The 18,526-nt window shown below is 44.6% G+C and overlaps 2 protein-coding genes across 3 annotated transcripts in view; one reads left to right on the top strand and one right to left on the bottom strand.

Moving 5' to 3' along the window:
- The window catches only part of ASL (argininosuccinate lyase), a 60,477-nt gene extending 48,436 nt beyond the window's left edge, over positions 1-12,041 (bottom strand). The window contains exons 1-2 of one of the 2 annotated variants that reach the window (XM_089668459.1): positions 11,904-12,041; positions 8,187-8,239 (exon numbers count right to left, since the gene is read on the bottom strand). In XM_089668459.1, coding sequence (XP_089524585.1) covers positions 8,187-8,198 — 12 coding nt within the window. In that variant the 5' untranslated portion in view covers positions 8,199-8,239; positions 11,904-12,041. The remainder of the gene's footprint in view (positions 1-8,186; positions 8,240-11,903) is intronic. The other variant, XM_089668460.1, reaches the window with a different exon arrangement.
- Positions 12,042-12,666: 625 nt separating this feature from the next.
- Positions 12,667-18,526, top strand: part of CRCP (CGRP receptor component) — a 38,089-nt gene continuing 32,229 nt past the window's right edge. The window contains exons 1-2 of the mRNA XM_089668458.1: positions 12,667-12,874; positions 13,068-13,104. Coding sequence (XP_089524584.1) covers positions 12,867-12,874; positions 13,068-13,104 — 45 coding nt within the window. The 5' untranslated portion in view covers positions 12,667-12,866. The remainder of the gene's footprint in view (positions 12,875-13,067; positions 13,105-18,526) is intronic.

The following is an 18,526-nucleotide window of genomic DNA, read 5'->3' as shown; positions in this document are numbered from 1 at the left end:
CTAAATTGGCCCTAGTATGTGTATGTATGGATGCGAGTTAGGGACCTTAGATTGTACACCCCTTGAGGGTTGGGGACTGATGTGAATGTACAATATATATGTAAAACGCTGCGTAAACTGAAGGCGCGATTAAAGTTCCTGAAATAAAAAAAATCACAGTCCCAACAAGAGATATAAGAAATTTTACAGTGGTGTGCCGCTCTGTCATCTACTGAGAAATACATTCTGTCTGGCCTGACACTATAAAAGGTATAACTTCAAGAGGAGCTCCACCCAAAAGGGGGAGTTCCGCTTTAAGGACCGCTCCGCATTAAGGATTGGCACTGTGGGGTGGGGTGGAGGGGGAATTGGGTACCTGAATTTGACAGGTTCCCACTTCCAGTTCGATCGCCTAGGCGATCGGAAACAGAAGGCGTCCTCCCTCCCGGTAGTCTTTTGGGACACGTGACAGGTCCCAGAACACTACAGGACCATTCATGAAGCGCAGCGCTACTTGCACATGCGCAGTGGGTACCCAGCTGTGAAGCCGCAAGCAGTCACAGCCGTGTGCCCACACTGAAGATGCCAGCCTCCAGGAATACAGGACGGCAGGTGAAACGGGCTGTGGGGAACACACCGAGGGACAGGTAAGTAGCTGTTTTTTAAAAGTCAGCAGCTACAGTTTTTGTAGCTGCTGACTTACTTTTTTACACCATGAGTGGAACTTCACTTTCAATCTAAAAACTCTCATTTTCAATAGAATGAAGAAGGGTTTAAACCTTTGTCAGATTTGACGATGCCTTCATATGGTAGATTTTCATTCCCTTCCAAATAGATTCAAATTTGTAATACAATTGATTTAATAAGAAAAAAATGCCATTTGGTTGAAAAAAATTAATTAACGATAAAGCATTTTTGTTTACTATAATATACATATACAGTATTTATACTTTTCTTTTCCCCACAAAATCAACTTGTGTATAGATCAAGATCGGGTAACATTGGCATTACTGTTATTTTTATTATGATTATTAATATACTATTTTTTATTCTTGTTATTTTAACCACTTCAAGTCCGGACACTTTCACCCCCTTCCAGTCCAGGCCAATTTTCAGCTTTCAGTGCTATCACACTATGAATGACAATTGCGCGGTCATGCAACACTGTACCCATATGAATTTTTTCAGCATTTTTTTGAGACAGATAAAACTTTATTTTGGTGGCATTTATTCACCACTGGGATAAACACCACAAAAATTTTCAAAAAACTTTGAAGAGAAAAAAAAAAAAAGTGTTTTTCTTATACAATTTTGTAAATAAATAATCTTTCTTCATAAATCTTGGTCAAAAATGTATTCATCTATCTTTTAGTAAAAAAAATAACCAAATTAGTTTATAACCAAAAATTATAATTTTTCAAAAATATGTTTAATTTTTATTTTTTTATTATTATTTATGTTTTAGTTTTTTTGTTTTTTACATACTGTCACCCTAGCACTACAGCGTCACCATAGTGACACTGTACTACTTGTGGAGGGTGATGATTTTTTTTTCTTTTTTTACACTGATAGCTTTTATATCCATAAAGGCTGTAAAAGCAATAATTTCTCTCTCTCTCTGGCTGCAGGAATGCAGCCATTGAGAAATACTGTGAGAGCAGTGATTGGTCACAGCTTGTCACATGGTACAAGGCTGTTGTGAATAGCCTTGTACCATGTGACCTCTGTAATCATTCTCAGATTTCACAAGTAGTAAGCAATAATGTCAGGAAGTAACATCTTGTTTACTACTATTCATGTGATCACTGATTGGCCAATCAGTGATCAGATGAATCGGGACCTCACACAGAGGTCCCGTACAGCGATCTGTGTTCCATTGTGTCCTGAGGACACAGTGGTCACCTATCGCGGTGCCGAATGCTCCCACGAAGCGTGCACAGGCAGTGAATGCGGGGGGACGTTTAGAAACGTCCACCCGCTTCAGCAGCATTCCCGTCCGGCCGTTTATCTACATGGGCCAGACGAGAAGTGGTTAAGTAAAATTAATCATGGGTGCTCCACATAGGACCTATAGAATTTCTTCTTAGTAAGTAGCTAATTCTGATAAACTGCAACATACAATATCTTTGGCTTTACCTCTGCGGGTTGTCCAGTGCCAATCCAAAACACAGGCTGGGGCAAAATTATGAAGACTTCTACAAAGTGAAGAAAATTCCTTGTTTTATTTAAAAGCTTCACTATGGGCAGACTTTGGCATTGTGAAGGTCATCCTCTACTTTTGGATTAAGATAGCAACTCAGGGATGTACAGTAAATCCTGGTACGTGGATAGTTGCCCTATTGACATTGGAGGGCTGTCTACTGTTTTCAGCTGGAATGGGTAATGATCTAAATTCTAAAGCTCCATGAGGAACCCAAAGACAGCACCGACTGAGGCTTCCTAGGGAAGAATAGCTATTGGACTAGTTAGAAGATCTTGTCTGATCATTAAGGATTTTAACTAATGAGCTGCTTAGGTGTCTGCAATGCACATCCCTTGCCTTGCTCCACTGACCAAAACACAGATGGCTGTCTGGTACAATAGTCTGTGTAGTCAATAGTCATGTACAGAACAGGTGCCATAGGGCAGTGTTTCCCAACCTTTCTTCAGTCAAGGCACCCTTTAAAAATTATTGGTAGTCCCGAGGCACCCTTTAAAATTATGGACAGTCTTGAGGCACCTCATTCTAAAATAGGGTGCCTCAAGTCTGTCCAAAATGTTAAAGGGACACCCCATTCTAAAATATGAGAAACTATTCTGATAGTTTTTATAATGCAGCAACATCCACACTTGTAGGACACCCAACGTTAGAGGTGATTTATTAACTAAAAGGCAGGCCTATCCACCCACTGGCTTGTATACACGTTTTGGGCAATTTTTAGACATTTTGCCAAGGCACCCCTGAAGAAACCTCAAGGCACCCCAGGGTGCCTGGGCACCCTGGTTGAAAAAGGCTGCCTTAGGGCCATGAGATAGAGATCATGCCTGCATGTCCAGTCCACATAGTGTCTCAGGCCAGCTATCATAACCCCTGTAGATTTGGGAATAAGAACGGTAACTATTGAATGACGGCTTGACCACGATTTTAAATGTTCTGTTCAGGACTAAAACATTTTACAGTATGCAACCAACTACAGCGTACATAACTATGGAGAAGTGGTTAAGATAAATATATAAAATCTTCCAAGCACAAAGTGTTCACAGTTTAATCCTGATCACAAGACAAATCGCACAGCAGGACTACCAGTTCCTTACAAGAGTTGCAGAGAAAAATTACAACTCATTTCCCCCACGTCTCAACTAAAAGATACAGCTATCCAAAAAAGGATCACCTTTTACATAGATGCCAAAAGCTCAGGAAGGTGACTAGCTTCTTATACCTCTTTTAGAGGCTCTAGTGGTGAGACCTTTGTATATGAGAATGAGACTCCATTGTGGTTGTTGGGAGCAGAGCAGGAAAAATCTCCCCACTGAAGTTTCTAAGATATACAAGGAGACAGCAAGTGATTCAGCTCATCAGAGCCAATCCATAATTGAAATGTACATTTTAGTGGACTAATCATTTAATTAAGTTTCCTTCCATTATCTTGTTTTACTGTATATCTCATCAGTAACTGAATGCAATTTACAGTATATAATTTGCTTGTGTGCCGTTTCCCACTGCATGCATAGCATAGACCTGGTTGTCGGAGAAAAAAGCCCTAACAGACCAAAGCAGCTCAGATGTGACCTTTTGGATTTCAGAGATGTCAGTTATGGATACCAGTAGCGGTCTCTTCTGTCATAAATGTCCTTCCTGCCTGTCAGTCGGTAATGTGATATAAGCCATATATATGCAGCTCAGATCACATTTATGGCCTGCTCTGCATGCTGCAGCAATGTGACTCCTGTATGCATGCACTGAAGTAGTATCGATGCAGCTCAGCTATTCAAGCGGCCAAAAATCCGGAAATAAAACAGGGCGAAGATGGAAGCACTGGGGAGCCATGACAATGCTCCCCACTGAAGTTTCTAAGATATACAAGGAGACAGCGAGTGATTCAGCTCATCAGAACCAATCCATAATTGAAATGCACATTTTAGTAGACTAAGCCTTTAATTAAGTTTCCTTCCATTATCTTGTTTTACTGTATATCTTATCAGTAACTGAAGGGTTCGGTTAACAGGTAAGTCTGTCATAATGTGCTAGTATGCGGTGCACGCTAGTCAGGGGCGGACTGACCATTTGGAAACTCGGGCACTGCCCGAAGGGGCCCGGGGTCAGTAGGGGGCCCCATGAGATGCCCCTGGTACCTTTTCATAGGCTTTTTTGAGTTTGGGCAAGGACACAGGGGCCCCATAATCTCTTATTGCCCAGGGGCCCCATGAGTTGTCAGTCCGCCCCTGATGCTAGTAGATTATGACTTAAACATGCAGGGGGACCAGATTTTTTTTATTTGTAGGAAACAAGTTGGCTTCTACTTTAATCATGTAATTAAAAAAAAAAAAAAATCAATATCCCTTTCTATAAAGATCTTATTGTTCATAGAAACACAGAATGATGGCAGAAAGAGACCTAGTGGCCTATCGAGTCTGCCTGCTTTATTTTTCAACTAAAAACAAAAAAACGTACAAAACACCTGTGCCCAGTTTGGTTACATCTTCAGTATTCAACCAAGCAGTTCTCCCCCAAAACAACACCTTGAATTAAAAGAAAACAAAAAAGAAAATAACTGCATAGTATACATATATATTATGTTCATGGTATATTTGAGCACTGTTATTTTTTGTTGTATTTTTGCAATTAATTTTTTTTACTTTAACTTTTTTGCCTGAGTATAGATCTAAGCTTGTTCCAAGCATGTTTGAGTCCAATTACTATTGACTGACACACTGCCACTGCTGGAAGTCTATTCCGAGCATCAACCACTCTTTCAGTAAAATAAAACCGCCAGTTGAGACACAGCTCCATTGCAAGGGAGAGCTTTTTAGTTTTGCTGGTAGACTGTTATTTTCCCAGCCTCTGTAACCTTTTTTGGCATTCAATGCTTTTGGTAGTATTGCTCCTTATGTCCCTTAGCCATTTGATGCTGCTCTTTCCTCCAACCTGTACATCACTGCTGAGTCCTGTAGTGGCAAAGGGGTTGAAAAATGGAACCATGGTGTGCAGCAACAGACACAGGTGCCCGACACTCCAGGAAGTGACAAAAGCTGGCAAAGTTTACTGAAGCAGCAGCACTGGAATGGGAACAAAGTAAGAGACCCAAGCTGCCAAAAACGCGAGCAAGTATAAAAACTCTTCTATTGAAGTGATGTTTCTTTTCAATCTGTCAAAATTCCTGTAAAGCATGGTTATCACACTATACAATTCTGGTTTAGTAGGTTGGGTAGTTGAAATATTACCAGTTCTTTGAACCTTAACGCCCAAGACCGTTAGCCACATGCTGTGGCTCCTTCCTCCAACCCCTACATCACTGCTACGTCTTCTAGTAATATAGGGGTCAAAAGATGGAACCATGGCGTGCAGCTGTGGACACAGGTCTCTGAAATTTCTAGAAATGACAAAAAAACCCAAAAAGCTAATGGAAGTTGCAGCACTGGAGAGATGATAAAAGACATGAAGCACTGGAGAGGTGAGCGAATATAAAAGATGTTGAGTTGTTTTCAATCTGACAAGGTTCCTTTAATGCATGGTTATCACAGAATACAATTCTGCTTTAGTAGGTCAGGTAGTTTAAATATCACCAGTCCTCCATAACTCAGTGAATAAAGCTGGCTACACACTGATAGCTTTATTTAGTTCAGCCTGCAGAATGAAAAAAAAAAAAAAAAAAAAAAAATTAAAAAATTAATGGATTCCTCCATCTACACTATACAGTGTGGATGAATGAATCTCCTGCTGCAGCTATTGTATATTGCAATAACAAACAAACAGATGGCTCATTGGCCTAGTGCATTATCCTTAAAACATGGCTTTATTGTGTAAAAAAGGTAAGTGTTATACTCACAAAATCAGCTAAAAGTACAAGCTTATCGCATGGAAAAATCACAGTTCAGTCCGCAATACATCATAGCGTAACAGAACGATGGAATCTCGACAGGTCAAGTATAAGCTCATCCCATGGAAACAGCACAGTTCAGTCCGCAATACATCACAGCGTAACAGAACTTTGGAATCTCAACAGGCTGGTGCGTTTCAAGGGCTGATCCTCTTCCTCAGAGCTCTGAGGAAGAGGGTAAATCCTCGAAACGCATCAGCCTGTTGAGATTCCATCATTCTGTTACGTTGTGATGTATTGTGGACTGAACTGTGCTGTTTCCATGCAATGAGCTTGTACTTTTAGCGGATTTTGTGAGTATAACACTTACCTTTTTTACACAATAAAGCCATGTTTTAAAAATAATGCACTAGGCCAGTGTGTGTTTGTTTATTGAATGAGGAAAGAAAAAACAGAGGGCGCACAGGCCTAGTGCATTACCATAAAAAATGTTTAATAAAAAGTAAAGTATGTGTTGTACTCACAAACGACAATATAGTCAAGGCACATCATAAAGAACAGCTGGGTCAACACCGCGCTGAGTAACAGTCCACAATAGGGAGTATAGACATCCAAAAGGCTCTGAGGAAGAGGCAAGTCCTTGAAACGCGTCAACCTTTTGGATGTCTATACTCCCTATTGTGGACTGTTACTCAACGCGGTGTTGACCCAGCTGTTCTTTTATGATGTGCCTTGACTATATTGTCGTTTGTGAGTACAACACATACTTTATTTTTTATTAAACATTTTTTATGGTAATGCACTAGGCCTGTGCGCCCTCTGTTTTTTCTTTCCTCATTCAGTATATTTGCATTCCCCCGGTCCATTTGAGGGCAGCAAGGTGTGCATGTTCCAGGACATTCCTTATGTGGTTGTAGCCTGCATCGAGTCCATCCCCAAGCACAGGAGCATTTGTGTTTGCTGGTTCTTTGTGTTTGTTTACTATTGCAGTATCCCTAGACTTCCCCAGTCTTGTGAGGGCAGCAAGGTGAGTGCATTCCATGAGAGCCAAGATATGATTGCAACCTATTGACCTTTTGGGACCCACTCCCCAAGCACAGGAGAATTAAAGTTTTCTGGTTCTTTGCAAAGCTATTGTATATTGACAGCTGTCAAAATACTTGAACAGCAGCTGCATCTGATTGGATACAGCAGCTGTTTGGGTGAAAATTTTTCAACAGGTTTCTTTGGCAAAAGTCAATGGAACAATCGACTTTTATCAAACAAAGCAGGGCCACCCACTGAGTGAAATTTGCACAGTCTATGGCAGGGGCAGACTGACCATTTGGAAACTCGGCACCGCCCGAGGTCAGTAGGGAGCCCCATGAGATGCCCCTGGTACCTTTTTCATAGGCTTTTTTGAGTTTGGGCAAGGACACAGGGGCCCCATGATCCCCTATTGCCCGGGGGCCCTATGAGTTGTCAGTCCGCCCCTGGTCTATGGCCAGCGTAAGACATAATTAATAGGGTATATTTAGCTGTCAAAATACTTGAACAGAAGCTTCATCTGATTGGATGCAGCCGCTGTTTGGCTGAAAATTTTTCAACAGGTTTCTTTGGCAAAAGTCAATGGAACAATCGACTTTTATCAAACAAAGCAGGGCCACCCACTGAGTGAAATTTGCACAGTCTATGGCAGGGGCAGACTGACCATTTGGAAACTCGGCACCGCCCGAGGGCCCGGGGTCAGTAGGGAGCCCCATGAGATGCCCCTGGTACCTTTTTCATAGGCTTTTTTGAGTTTGGGCAAGGACACAGGGGCCCCATGATCCCCTATTGCCCGGGGGCCCCATGAGTTGTCAGTCCGCCCCTGGTCTATGGCCGGCGTAAGACATAATTAATAGGGTATATTTAGCTGTCAAAATACTTGAACAGAAGCTTCATCTGATTGGATGCAGCCGCTGTTTGGCTGAAAAATTTTCAACAGGATCCTTTGACAAAAGTCAATGGAACAATCGACTTTTTGAGTGAAATTTGCACAGTCTATGGCCAGCGTAAGACATAATTAATAGGGTATATTTAGAAATTTTACCAGCTCTGTCACTGTTTTAATGTTTCTGTTAAGAAAGAAATTTATAACATTGCTAACAAAAATAAACCTAAAATTTACTAATGAAAGAAACCTTTTCATATCCAAAATCGAAAGATTACCTCAGATGCCATAGCTTAAGTTCAGGGATATCTTCACTTTTACAGGAGCAAATCTAAAATAAATATGGAAAAACATGAGATCTTCTTTCTGAAAATCAAATATCTATACATGTGTATACACTGTAAAGATGAATGTACCATCTGCTGACGCTGCAGGACAAAAAAAAAAAATGAACTGGGTTAAGGTCAGAAATGTAACTTTTTATATTTTTTTAAGTTGTTTTGTTCAAAAGGAGGGATTTTGCCCCTTGTATTCCCTTGTGTTTAGCCAGCATCTATTTGCCATCCATTAATGGCATGACGCAGACATATCCACCAGTCAAATAATAAGTGTACTATAAAAAGGGAAACAATTTCATATATTTGTGATGATAAAATACAAAAATTGTGACACATCTGTGAAGGTTCTCATTTATCCACATCATGATTTAGCTGGTAATAGTTACATTTATCTGGGCTTGTTCTGTAATGTTTAAAGCCTCCTGATTGGTGAATGAGGGCAGATAGGCTGCTATGTGCAGATGTGGCTAAATGCTGCGACCAGTTTGTATGTGGTCAGGAACATTTCTCTGGATGCAAAGTATCTGTGTCCAGGGCCAGTCGGAGTCCCTAATGACATTTATTATTATTATACAGTATTTATATAGCGCCAACGGTTTGCTCAGCGCTGTACATTATAATGGGAGACAGTACACGAGACAGTACAGTAACAATACAATACATGAGGGGTTCGAGGGCCCTACTCCTTGGAGCTTACAATCTAGGAGGGAGGGGATAGTGGTACAGGAGGAAATAGCTGTGGGGGATAGAGTGGTGGGGAGAGCGGAGGAGATCGGCAATTAGGTGAGGGTGGGGTAGGCTTCCCTGAAGAGATGGGTTTTCAGGGTGCGCCTAAAGGTGAGGAGGGTAGGTGACAGTCTGATGGATTGGGGTAGTGAGTTCCAGAAGATGGGGGAAGCCCTGAAGAAGTCCTGGAGATGGGCATAGGAGGAGGAGACCAGGGAACTGGAGAGTAGGAGGTCTTGTGAGGAGCGGAGAGTGCGTTTTGGGTGGTAGATGGATATCAGGCCGGTGATGTAGTTTGGGGCAGTGTTATGAACAGCTTAGTACGTCAATGTTAATATTTTGAATTTTATGCATTGGGCAATCAGAAGCCAGTGGAGGGATTAGCAGAGGGGGGTGGCGGATACGGAGCAGTTGGTAAGGTGGATGAGTCTGGCCGCAAAATTCAGGATAGACTGAAGCGGGGATAGCCTGTGTTGCAACTACTTTGATGAGTGGTTACATATGAACAGCGGTGGCATTAGTTATTGATTTGTACAGGGTACAGATCTGGTCATGCTGATGCTGTTCACTTTGTGAATGGGGATAGTTTCTCCACTGGTAAGGATTGCTGATTCTTGCCAGCAGCTGCCCTCTGTAAATGGGCCCTAAAAGGGTCTATAAATGCAGGGGTATGCTTCTGAGCATTGTTAAAGGATACCTTCACTTTTAGTAACAGGTTACACTCATATTCAGGGTGTAACATGTAACATATTTCCAATGCAGCAGCCCTGAAACCTCCTGATCTCCCCCACTGTGACAGCAGGTAGGGGATCCTCTCTCTGCACCCATTATCACAATTTAAAAAAAGCGCAACTGTGCAGGGATCCGCCCACACAGCCGTATCACTCATTCATAGAGTTTTGCGGATGAATGAATGAAATACAAGTCCCACCAAGGCAGACGGCTTGTAGTTCTAAATGAATTGTGAGGGAGCTGATGAACACCCTCATTGTTTATTGATTCTTCCTGCTCTTCTGTAACTGTCTACCTGTATAGAATGAAAAGGCAGACAGCTGTACCGCATGTCTGCAGGAGTTGACACTGCATCCATGATCTACTGATGACAGGTGCAATGTTTTGCATGCTCCATTGTAAAAAAAAAAAAAAATAAATAAATGCATATTTTTTTTTACCTTCAAAATCATGTATATTTATTATTTTTTATAAATGGTAACTTAGTCTTTAAAGCTGACATTTAGTCCTGGTTCATACTGGTGCGACACACGATTTACAGATTTCACCTGAAGTCGCATTTCTATGGCACTGTCTTAGTCAGTGTGATCTGAAGTAACGCACAATTTCAATAATAGTTCCTGCACTATTTTTTCTGATTCCATTGCAGCTTGCATTGACTTCTGCTAAATGAAGTTGCAAGCCGCGGTGAGATCGGAGGTACAAATTGCACTGATCTGCAGCTTTAAAATTGCGCTACTTCAAGTGAAGTAGTGAGATTTGAAAGTCACATTTAGTGTGAGCCTAGGGTTTGTTTTGGGGGGGGGGGGGATACATTGGTTACATGTAATAGAGTGTATCCCATGTTCTGTAAGCTGCTGTTTCATGTATGTATTTATTTATTTCAGGTACTTATGTAGAGCCGTCAATTAATGCAGCACTTTACATATATATTGTACATTCACATTAGTCCCCAACCCTCAAGGGGTGTACAGTCTACGATCCCTAACTCACATTCATACATACACATACTAGGGCCAATTTAGACAGGATCCAATTCACAGACCAGCATGTCTTTGGAGTGTGGGAGGAAACTGGAGTACCCAGAGGAAACCCATGCAGGCACAGGGATAACATGCAAACTCCAGGCAGGTGGTAAAAATACTTCCTTTTTGCCCCTAGATACTGCCCAACGTGGCAATCTTCCAGTACTGCAGCAGTTAACAACAACAGCTAGGAGTGTGAAGGACCTGTGCCACTGACCCTCCCTGCACCTCTACCATTCACAGAATCGATACTAGTATTGTTTGTAAAAGCAATCAATCTGTGAATGGATGAGGAGCAGATGAATGACAGGATCTCTCCTGCTCACTGACAGAATGCATTACACGGTGGGACAATATTAGTATGAGGTCTGTGAATGGCAAAAGGGACAGACGAGCTGCACAAGTCCTTCACACTCGTAGCTGCCACTGTTAACCCCTACAACAATGTAGGATCACACATCTGGGCAGCATCTCAGCAGGATTTATACATAAGGCAACAGCCTGCAGGACATGGAATACGCACCAATACATGTAACTAATATTCCCAAAATGACTAAACAGCTTTAGGGGCTCATTCACACCACCAAGCCGTGCTGAATGCATAGCTGCTGCTGTACTCTGGGTTACACAGTGCTGATGTGCAGATATTGAGGCATCTCACTGTTTTCTTTTTCTTCCACAGACCTTGGAATGTAACAAGCGGCATTTAATACACTTTTATTTACTGCAGCAGCATTGCAATGCAGGGGAATCACGTTGCAACCCAGCTGTGTTAAAAAAAGAACTGCATGCAACACTGACACCCTGCAACACTGTGGTGGGAGCTGACACCATTGCAAACAAGTCATTTAGCATTGTCTATGCATTGGGGCTACCTGGAAATAGCTGCCAGTGTAGCTCCAACACATCTGCTGTGAAATGAACAAGAAGCAAGCAGTCTTCAATGTTCCAAAAGTCCAGTAAATGTGACTATTACTACCAGACACAATTGTAAGCCATTCTGCCATCTGTAATGAGATGTGATCAGACAGACACTGCTGGTATTTAAAGGCATGCACTATGTGTCAAAAAGCATGTGTTTACTCCTGTTATGGAAACATGGATTGCTAACATTTGTTGTATACAGAGGTGACAGTTCCACAGGTACATGAATAGGGAGCAGGAAGAGACATACCGACTCAGCTGATGTGTGCAGTCCCACTACAGATCCTCTTACAGTCCAGCCCAGAGAACCTGCCACAAGCTGCTCACACCTTTACACTGACAGGTCGGACATTCCCCGCCCCTTCACTTGGCCTGACCAATCCTAGAGAACCTGACCCAGGCAGCTCACACCTCTACATTGGCATATCCTAAATACCCCGCCCCTCTCACTCGGCGTGACCAATCCCAGAGAAACTGACCCAGGCAGCTCACACCTCTACACTGGCATATCCTAAATACCCCGCCCCCTTCATCTGGCGTAACCAATCCCAGAGAACCTGACCCAGGCAGCTCACACCTCTACACTGGCATATCCTAAATACCCCACCCCCTTCACTCGGCGTGACCAATATCAGAGAACCTGACACAGGCAGCTCCGCCCCCCCCCCCTTGGTGTGACCAGTCCCAGAAAAGCTGTCACTTTGCTTTCTTCTAACACGTTTCATTGAGTTCAGCAGGCGGGGATTGGACAGTCTTACTGACGTCACATCACATCATTCTACAATAGAATTGCACGGAGCTGACTAAGCAGTCAGCGGCTTTATGGCACATCAGGAGAGTTCCCGCCCGCAATGATTGTGGGCTTGGATTCGAACCTGGCCGAAGTCGCTGCCAAGTTTTATAACGATGTCAATGTATAATTAGCAGTAAAGGACTAGAGACAGTGTGATGGTTTCAGCGTGTTAGAAATGGTATAATATAACAAGGATTCAATGGTAATATCTACAAATATAACAGATGCCGGGTACAAATGGTCTGAGCGAATGTACTTCTTATTGGTCGGTATTGCCCATTGTGACAAATGTGCTGGGGCAGTGTGTGGGCTCTGTGTGAGGGAGGTAAATCCCTGCTCTCATAGGTTGGCGGAACCTTGTACACACAGCTGGTTTCCGGGGGAAGGAGAATGCTGTAGGAGCACGTACAGGAGGAAAGCATGGAAGTGTAAGTTAGCTGTATATCCATTCCAAGGCTTGTCTTCTATTCGCTGACGTACTGTATGTGGGGTATGAGGTTGTATCACAGGCAGTATTGGACGATTATTGTCGGCTTAAGAGATGAACTGCTGAGATTGGTAGATGTCCTATTGTGTCTACATTATGGTGTCATTTATGGTTTTATTTCTTATTTATTCCAGAAAAGATGCAAATGCAGCATTACTGAGCAATTATGAGGTATGTATGGCACAGAAAAGAACCTGCTTTGTGTTATTATTATTATTATTATTATTATATCGAGTTTATATAGCGCCAAAGGGTTTGCTCAGCGCTGTACAATAGGGGGACAATACATGGCACAGTACAACAAAAACAGACAGCGTACGAGGGGTAAGAGGGCCCTACTCTTTCAAGCTTACAATCTAGGAGGGAGGGGGTAGTGGAACAATAGGATGTGGCTGAGGGGAATGAAGTGGCTGAGGGGGATGAAGTGGTTGGAGGAATGAGGGAGAATGGCCGTTAGGTGAGGGTGGGGTAGGCTTCCCTGAAGAGATGGGTTTTGAGGGAGCGCCTGAATGTGGGGAGGGAAGGCGATAGTCGGATGGATTGGGGCAGTGAGTTCCAGAGGATAGGGGAGGACCTGGAGAAGTCCTGCAGTCTTGCATGGGAGGAGGAGACCAGGGAGCAGGATAGAAGGAGGTCCTGTGAGGAGCGAAGGGTACTACGGGTAGGGTGGTACTTAGGGATCAGGTTGGTGAGGTAGTCAGGGGCAGTGTTATGAACGGCTTTGTAGGTCAGGATTAGAAGTTTAAATTTGATGCGTTGGGCAATCGGGAGCCAGTGGAGGGAGAGGCAGAGGGGGGTGGCAGAGGTGGAGCGGGTGGTGAGGTGGATGAGTCTGGCCGCTGAGTTCAGGATGGTTTGGAGCGGGGAGAGCCTGCACTTGGGTAGGCCAGTGAGAAGAGAGTTGCAATAGTCAAGGCGTGAGATGATGAGGGAGTGTACAAGAAGTTTGGTGGTGTCTGGGGTGAGGAAGGAGCGTATCTTAGCAATATTGCGGAGATGGAGCCTGCAGGTGTATGTAAGTGATTTGACATGAGGCAGGAAGGAGAGGTTCGAGTCAAGAATGACGCCAAGAACTTTGGCTTGCGGGGCGGGAATGATAGTGGTGTTGGTGGTGGTGATGGATAGGATGGGGGGGGGGGGGGGGGTGTGGGCAGGGGGAAAGACGAGGAGTTCGGTTTTGGAGAGGTTAAGCTTGAGGAAATGGAGCGACATCCAGTCTGAGATGTCGTTTAGGAGGTGAGTGATGCGGGCGGAGATAGTGGGGGTGAGGAGAGGGGTGGAGAGGTAAATTTGGGTGTCGTCAGCATAGAGGTGATAATTAAAGCCATGGGAGTGTATGAGTGTGCCCAGGGAGGAGGTGTAGATGGAGAAGAGAAGGGGTCCAAGGACAGAGCCTTGAGGGACCCCAACAGAGAGGGGGAGGGAGGGGGAGGTGGCGCCATTGTAGGTGACGCTGAAGGAGCGTCGGGATAGGTAAGATGAGAACCAGGAGAGAGCGGTATCTCTGATGCCAAGGGAGAGTAGTTTATTAAGGAGGAGGGGGTGGTCGACTGTGTCAAAGGCCGCAGAGAGGTCCAGGAGAAGGAGTACAGAGTAGTCGCCCTTGGCTTTGGCGTTTAGTAGGTCGTTAGTGATTTTGAGGAGGGCAGTTTCGGTGGAGTGTAGGGGACGGAAGCCGGATTGTAATGGGTCAAGAAGGTTATTGTCCATAAGGTGGGTTAGATCAGTGCTCTCCAAACAGTGGCCCTTTGCCTGCCTTTATTCGGTCTGACGGGGCAGTCTTTCTCCCACTGACACCAGCGATGGGGCACTCTTCCTCCCACTGACATCAACGATGGGGCACTCTTCCTCCCACTGACACCAGCGGTGGGGCACTCTTTCTCCCACTGACACCAGCGGTGGGGCACTCTTTCTCCCACTGACACCAGCGGTGGGGCACTCTTTCTCCCACTGACACCAGCGGTGGGGCACTCTTTCTCCCACTGACACCAGCGGTGGGGCACTCTTTCTCCCACTGACACCAGCGGTGGGGCACTCTTTCTCCCACTGACACCAGCGGTGGGGCACTCTTTCTCCCACTGACACCAGCGGTGGGGCACTCTTTCTCCCACTGACACCAGCGGTGGGGCACTCTTTCTCCCACTGACACCAGCGGTGGGGCACTCTTTCTCCCACTGACACCAGCGGTGGGGCACTCTTTCTCCCACTGACACCAGCGGTGGGGCACTCTTTCTCCCACTGACACCAGCGGTGGGGCACTCTTTCTCCCACTGACACCAGCGGTGGGGCACTCTTTCTCCCACTGACACCAGCGGTGGGGCACTCTTTCTCCCACTGACACCAGCGGTGGGGCCCTCTTTCTCCCACTGACACCAGCGGTGGGGCCCTCTTCCTCCCACTGACACCAGCGATGGGGCCCTCTTCCTCCCACTGACACCAGCGATGGGGCCCTCTTCCTCCCACTGACACCAGCGATGGGGCCCTCTTCCTCCCACGGACACCAGCGATGGGGCCCTCTTCCTCCCACGGACACCAGCGATGGGGCCCTCTTCCTCCCACGGACACCAGCGATGGGGCCCTCTTCCTCCCACGGACACCAGCGATGGGGCCCTCTTCCTCCCACGGACACCAGCGATGGGGCCCTCTTCCTCCCACGGACACCAGCGATGGGGCCCTCTTCCTCCCACGGACACCAGCGATGGGGCCCTCTTCCTCCCACGGACACCAGCGATGGGGCCCTCTTCCTCCCACGGACACCAGCGATGGGGCCCTCTTCCTCCCACGGACACCAGCGATGGGGCCCTCTTCCTCCCACGGACACCAGCGATGGGGCCCTCTTCCTCCCACGGACACCAGCGATGGGGCCCTCTTCCTCCCACGGACACCAGCGATGGGGCACTACTGCTCTCACTGAAATAGTGATAGGGCATCATTCCTCCCACTGACACCAACGATGGGGCACTCTTCCTCCCACTAATACCAATCTCAGGACATTGGTTACATGCACTGACACAGAGGCGGTATCTACTTCCACTGGGCAAAGTCCGGCCCCACTATAGTCTGCAGGACAGTAACCTGGCCCTTTGGAAAGATTGGAGACCCCCTGGCTTACACAGATTGGGATTGTTCCTTTAACAAGCCATCACATTCCCCAGCAATTTATCAGGGATGGGTTCAGGGGTGCGGAAGCCAAAGCTCGCCATACACATTAACCAGTTGTCTACCAAGCACTTATACCCCCTTCGTGCCCAGGCCAATTTTTAGCTTTCAGCGCTGTTGCACTTTGACAATTGCGTGGTCATGCAACACTGCACCCATATGAAATTTTTATCATTTTTTTCACACAAATAGAGCTTCTTTTGGTGGTATGTACTTGCCGCTGGGTGTTTTATTTTTTACGCTATAAACAAAAAAGCAAAAATTTTGAAAAAAAAGAGTTTTTCTTTGTTTCTATTATAAAATTTTGCAAACAGGTAATTTTTCTCCTTCACTGATGTGCGTTGATGAGGCTGCACTGATAGGCAGCACTGATGAACTGGCACTGCTATGCAACAATGATGGGCACTGATGTGTGGCACTGATTGGCAGCACTGATGGGCACAGGTGGGTGGCACTGATGTGCACTTGTGGGCGGCACTGCTGGGCACTGATCATCAGTACTGCCGGTTATCGGCAGTACTTTCCTCACGCTGTCACAGCGTGAGGAAAGTGCAGCTGATAACTGGCAACTGCATTTACCGGTGATCTGCTGTGTCATTGGACATGGCTGATCACATGGTAAAAGGATGCTGTGATTGGCTTTTTACAACATCACGTGATCAGCTGTGTCCTATGGACACAGTGACTACGGAGATCGCCGGGTGCATGCGGGAGTGCATGTTCTGGGAGGACTGCATATGATGCCATCCCAGAACTGGTAAAGCCATCATTCGGCTATCTGCGGTCCACAAGTGGTTAAAGCAGAACTATACCTTCCTATCCATGAACATGCAATCAGCTATCATGCTAACCTTTTGATGGCTTGAAAATTGAGTTGATTGCAAACAAAAAGCATACCAGCAGCTGTAACCGTTATCCGCAAGGCATGCCTTAAAGCGGAACCAAACCCTCCTATTCTTTTCAGCCAAGGAAGCTGCCATCTTGGCCTTTGTTTGACCTGCAGTTGACATGGTGCTGCACATGTGATCAGTTATGACACCAGTCATTTGATGGCTTGACAGTTGGGATGAGAGCAAAAGCACCTATGACAATTATCATTTACAATATGACAGTGATTAAACTTAGATGTAAATAACTCCGTTTATGTACTAAAATCATATTTTTATAATATTGTGTACTAAAGCTATTTTTTTACAAAATGTTAATGACTGTTGTTATGGTACCTTAAAAGTAGTTTCTTTTGCTAGGGTTCTGTATTTTTCAGTGTCTTTTATAATAAGGGATGCAGCACCAGTAAAACCTACTGACAAGGTTGAGACTGTTGTTTATACAAGTCTCCTGCTTGGAGGGTCTAAACCCTCCAATCTTCTTCAGCCAAGGGAGCTGCCATCGTATCCTCTGTTTGACCTGCAACTGCCATGGTGCTGCACAAGTGATCAGTTATGACACCAGAGATTCCATGGCTTGACAGTTTGGTTGAGATCACAAATGTCACAGTTAGCAATCCTGGCATGACAGGAATGTAACTGTTTTTTTTTAAACTGTTAAATCGATGGGTTTAGTTTCACTTTAAATGTTTTGAGTTTCGCTAGCAGAACCCAACTATTTAACTGTTTCCCAAAACAGTTACATTCAAGGCACAAATGTCAGTATGACAGAAAGGCAACTATAATATCTGGAAGGAGACATCAGGAATGGAAACCTCCAAGTTTCAAAAAGGCAGTTACTGACTTTATAGATCATTACATACATCAATACTTTTATTTATTAACGCAGCAAGTGTCAGTTTCTTAATTTGACCTGGTATCCACTTGTAATCCCTTGTGCAGTAGAGCTGTGACTGGACAAGGAATAGCAGGGCTAAGAGTCAATCAGAGAAAAAACATTAACCACTTGCCCTCCAGAGGATTTACCCTCCTTCCTGACCAGGCCTTTTTTGGCAATACGGCGCTGCATTATTTTAACTGAAAGTTGCGTGGTCATACAACGCTGCACCCAAATTAAATTTATGCCCTTTTTTCCCACAAATGGAGCTTTCTTTTGGTGGTATTTGATTGCCTCCTGCGGTTTTTGTTTATTGCGCTATAAACAAAAAAAAGACTGACAATTTTGAAAAAAAACCCCAATATTGTTGACTTTTTGCTATTAAACATATCTAGTAAAAAAATTTAAAATTAAATTTTATCATAAATTTAGGCCAAAATGTACTCTGCTATGTGACTTTGCTAAAAAAAAATCCCAATACATGTAAATTGGTTTACGTGAAAGTTATAGCGTCTACAAATGGCGGTATAAAAACTGGAATTTTTTTTCTTTTATACTAGTAATGGCAGCGATCCGCGACTTATAGCAGGACTGCGTTGGGCAGGTACGGCTTCACGTGCGCACTCCCTACCAGGAAATACAAAATCATGTATATATACGTGATTTTGCA

This window comes from Staurois parvus, unplaced genomic scaffold, assembly GCF_062004578.1.
Source record: "Staurois parvus isolate SC_StPar_1 unplaced genomic scaffold, SC_StPar_1.0 ptg000058l, whole genome shotgun sequence".
Taxonomy (NCBI): domain Eukaryota; kingdom Metazoa; phylum Chordata; class Amphibia; order Anura; family Ranidae; genus Staurois; species Staurois parvus.
The sequence above is the reverse complement of the archived record's forward strand: the minus strand, read 5'-3'. Positions and strand labels throughout refer to the sequence as shown.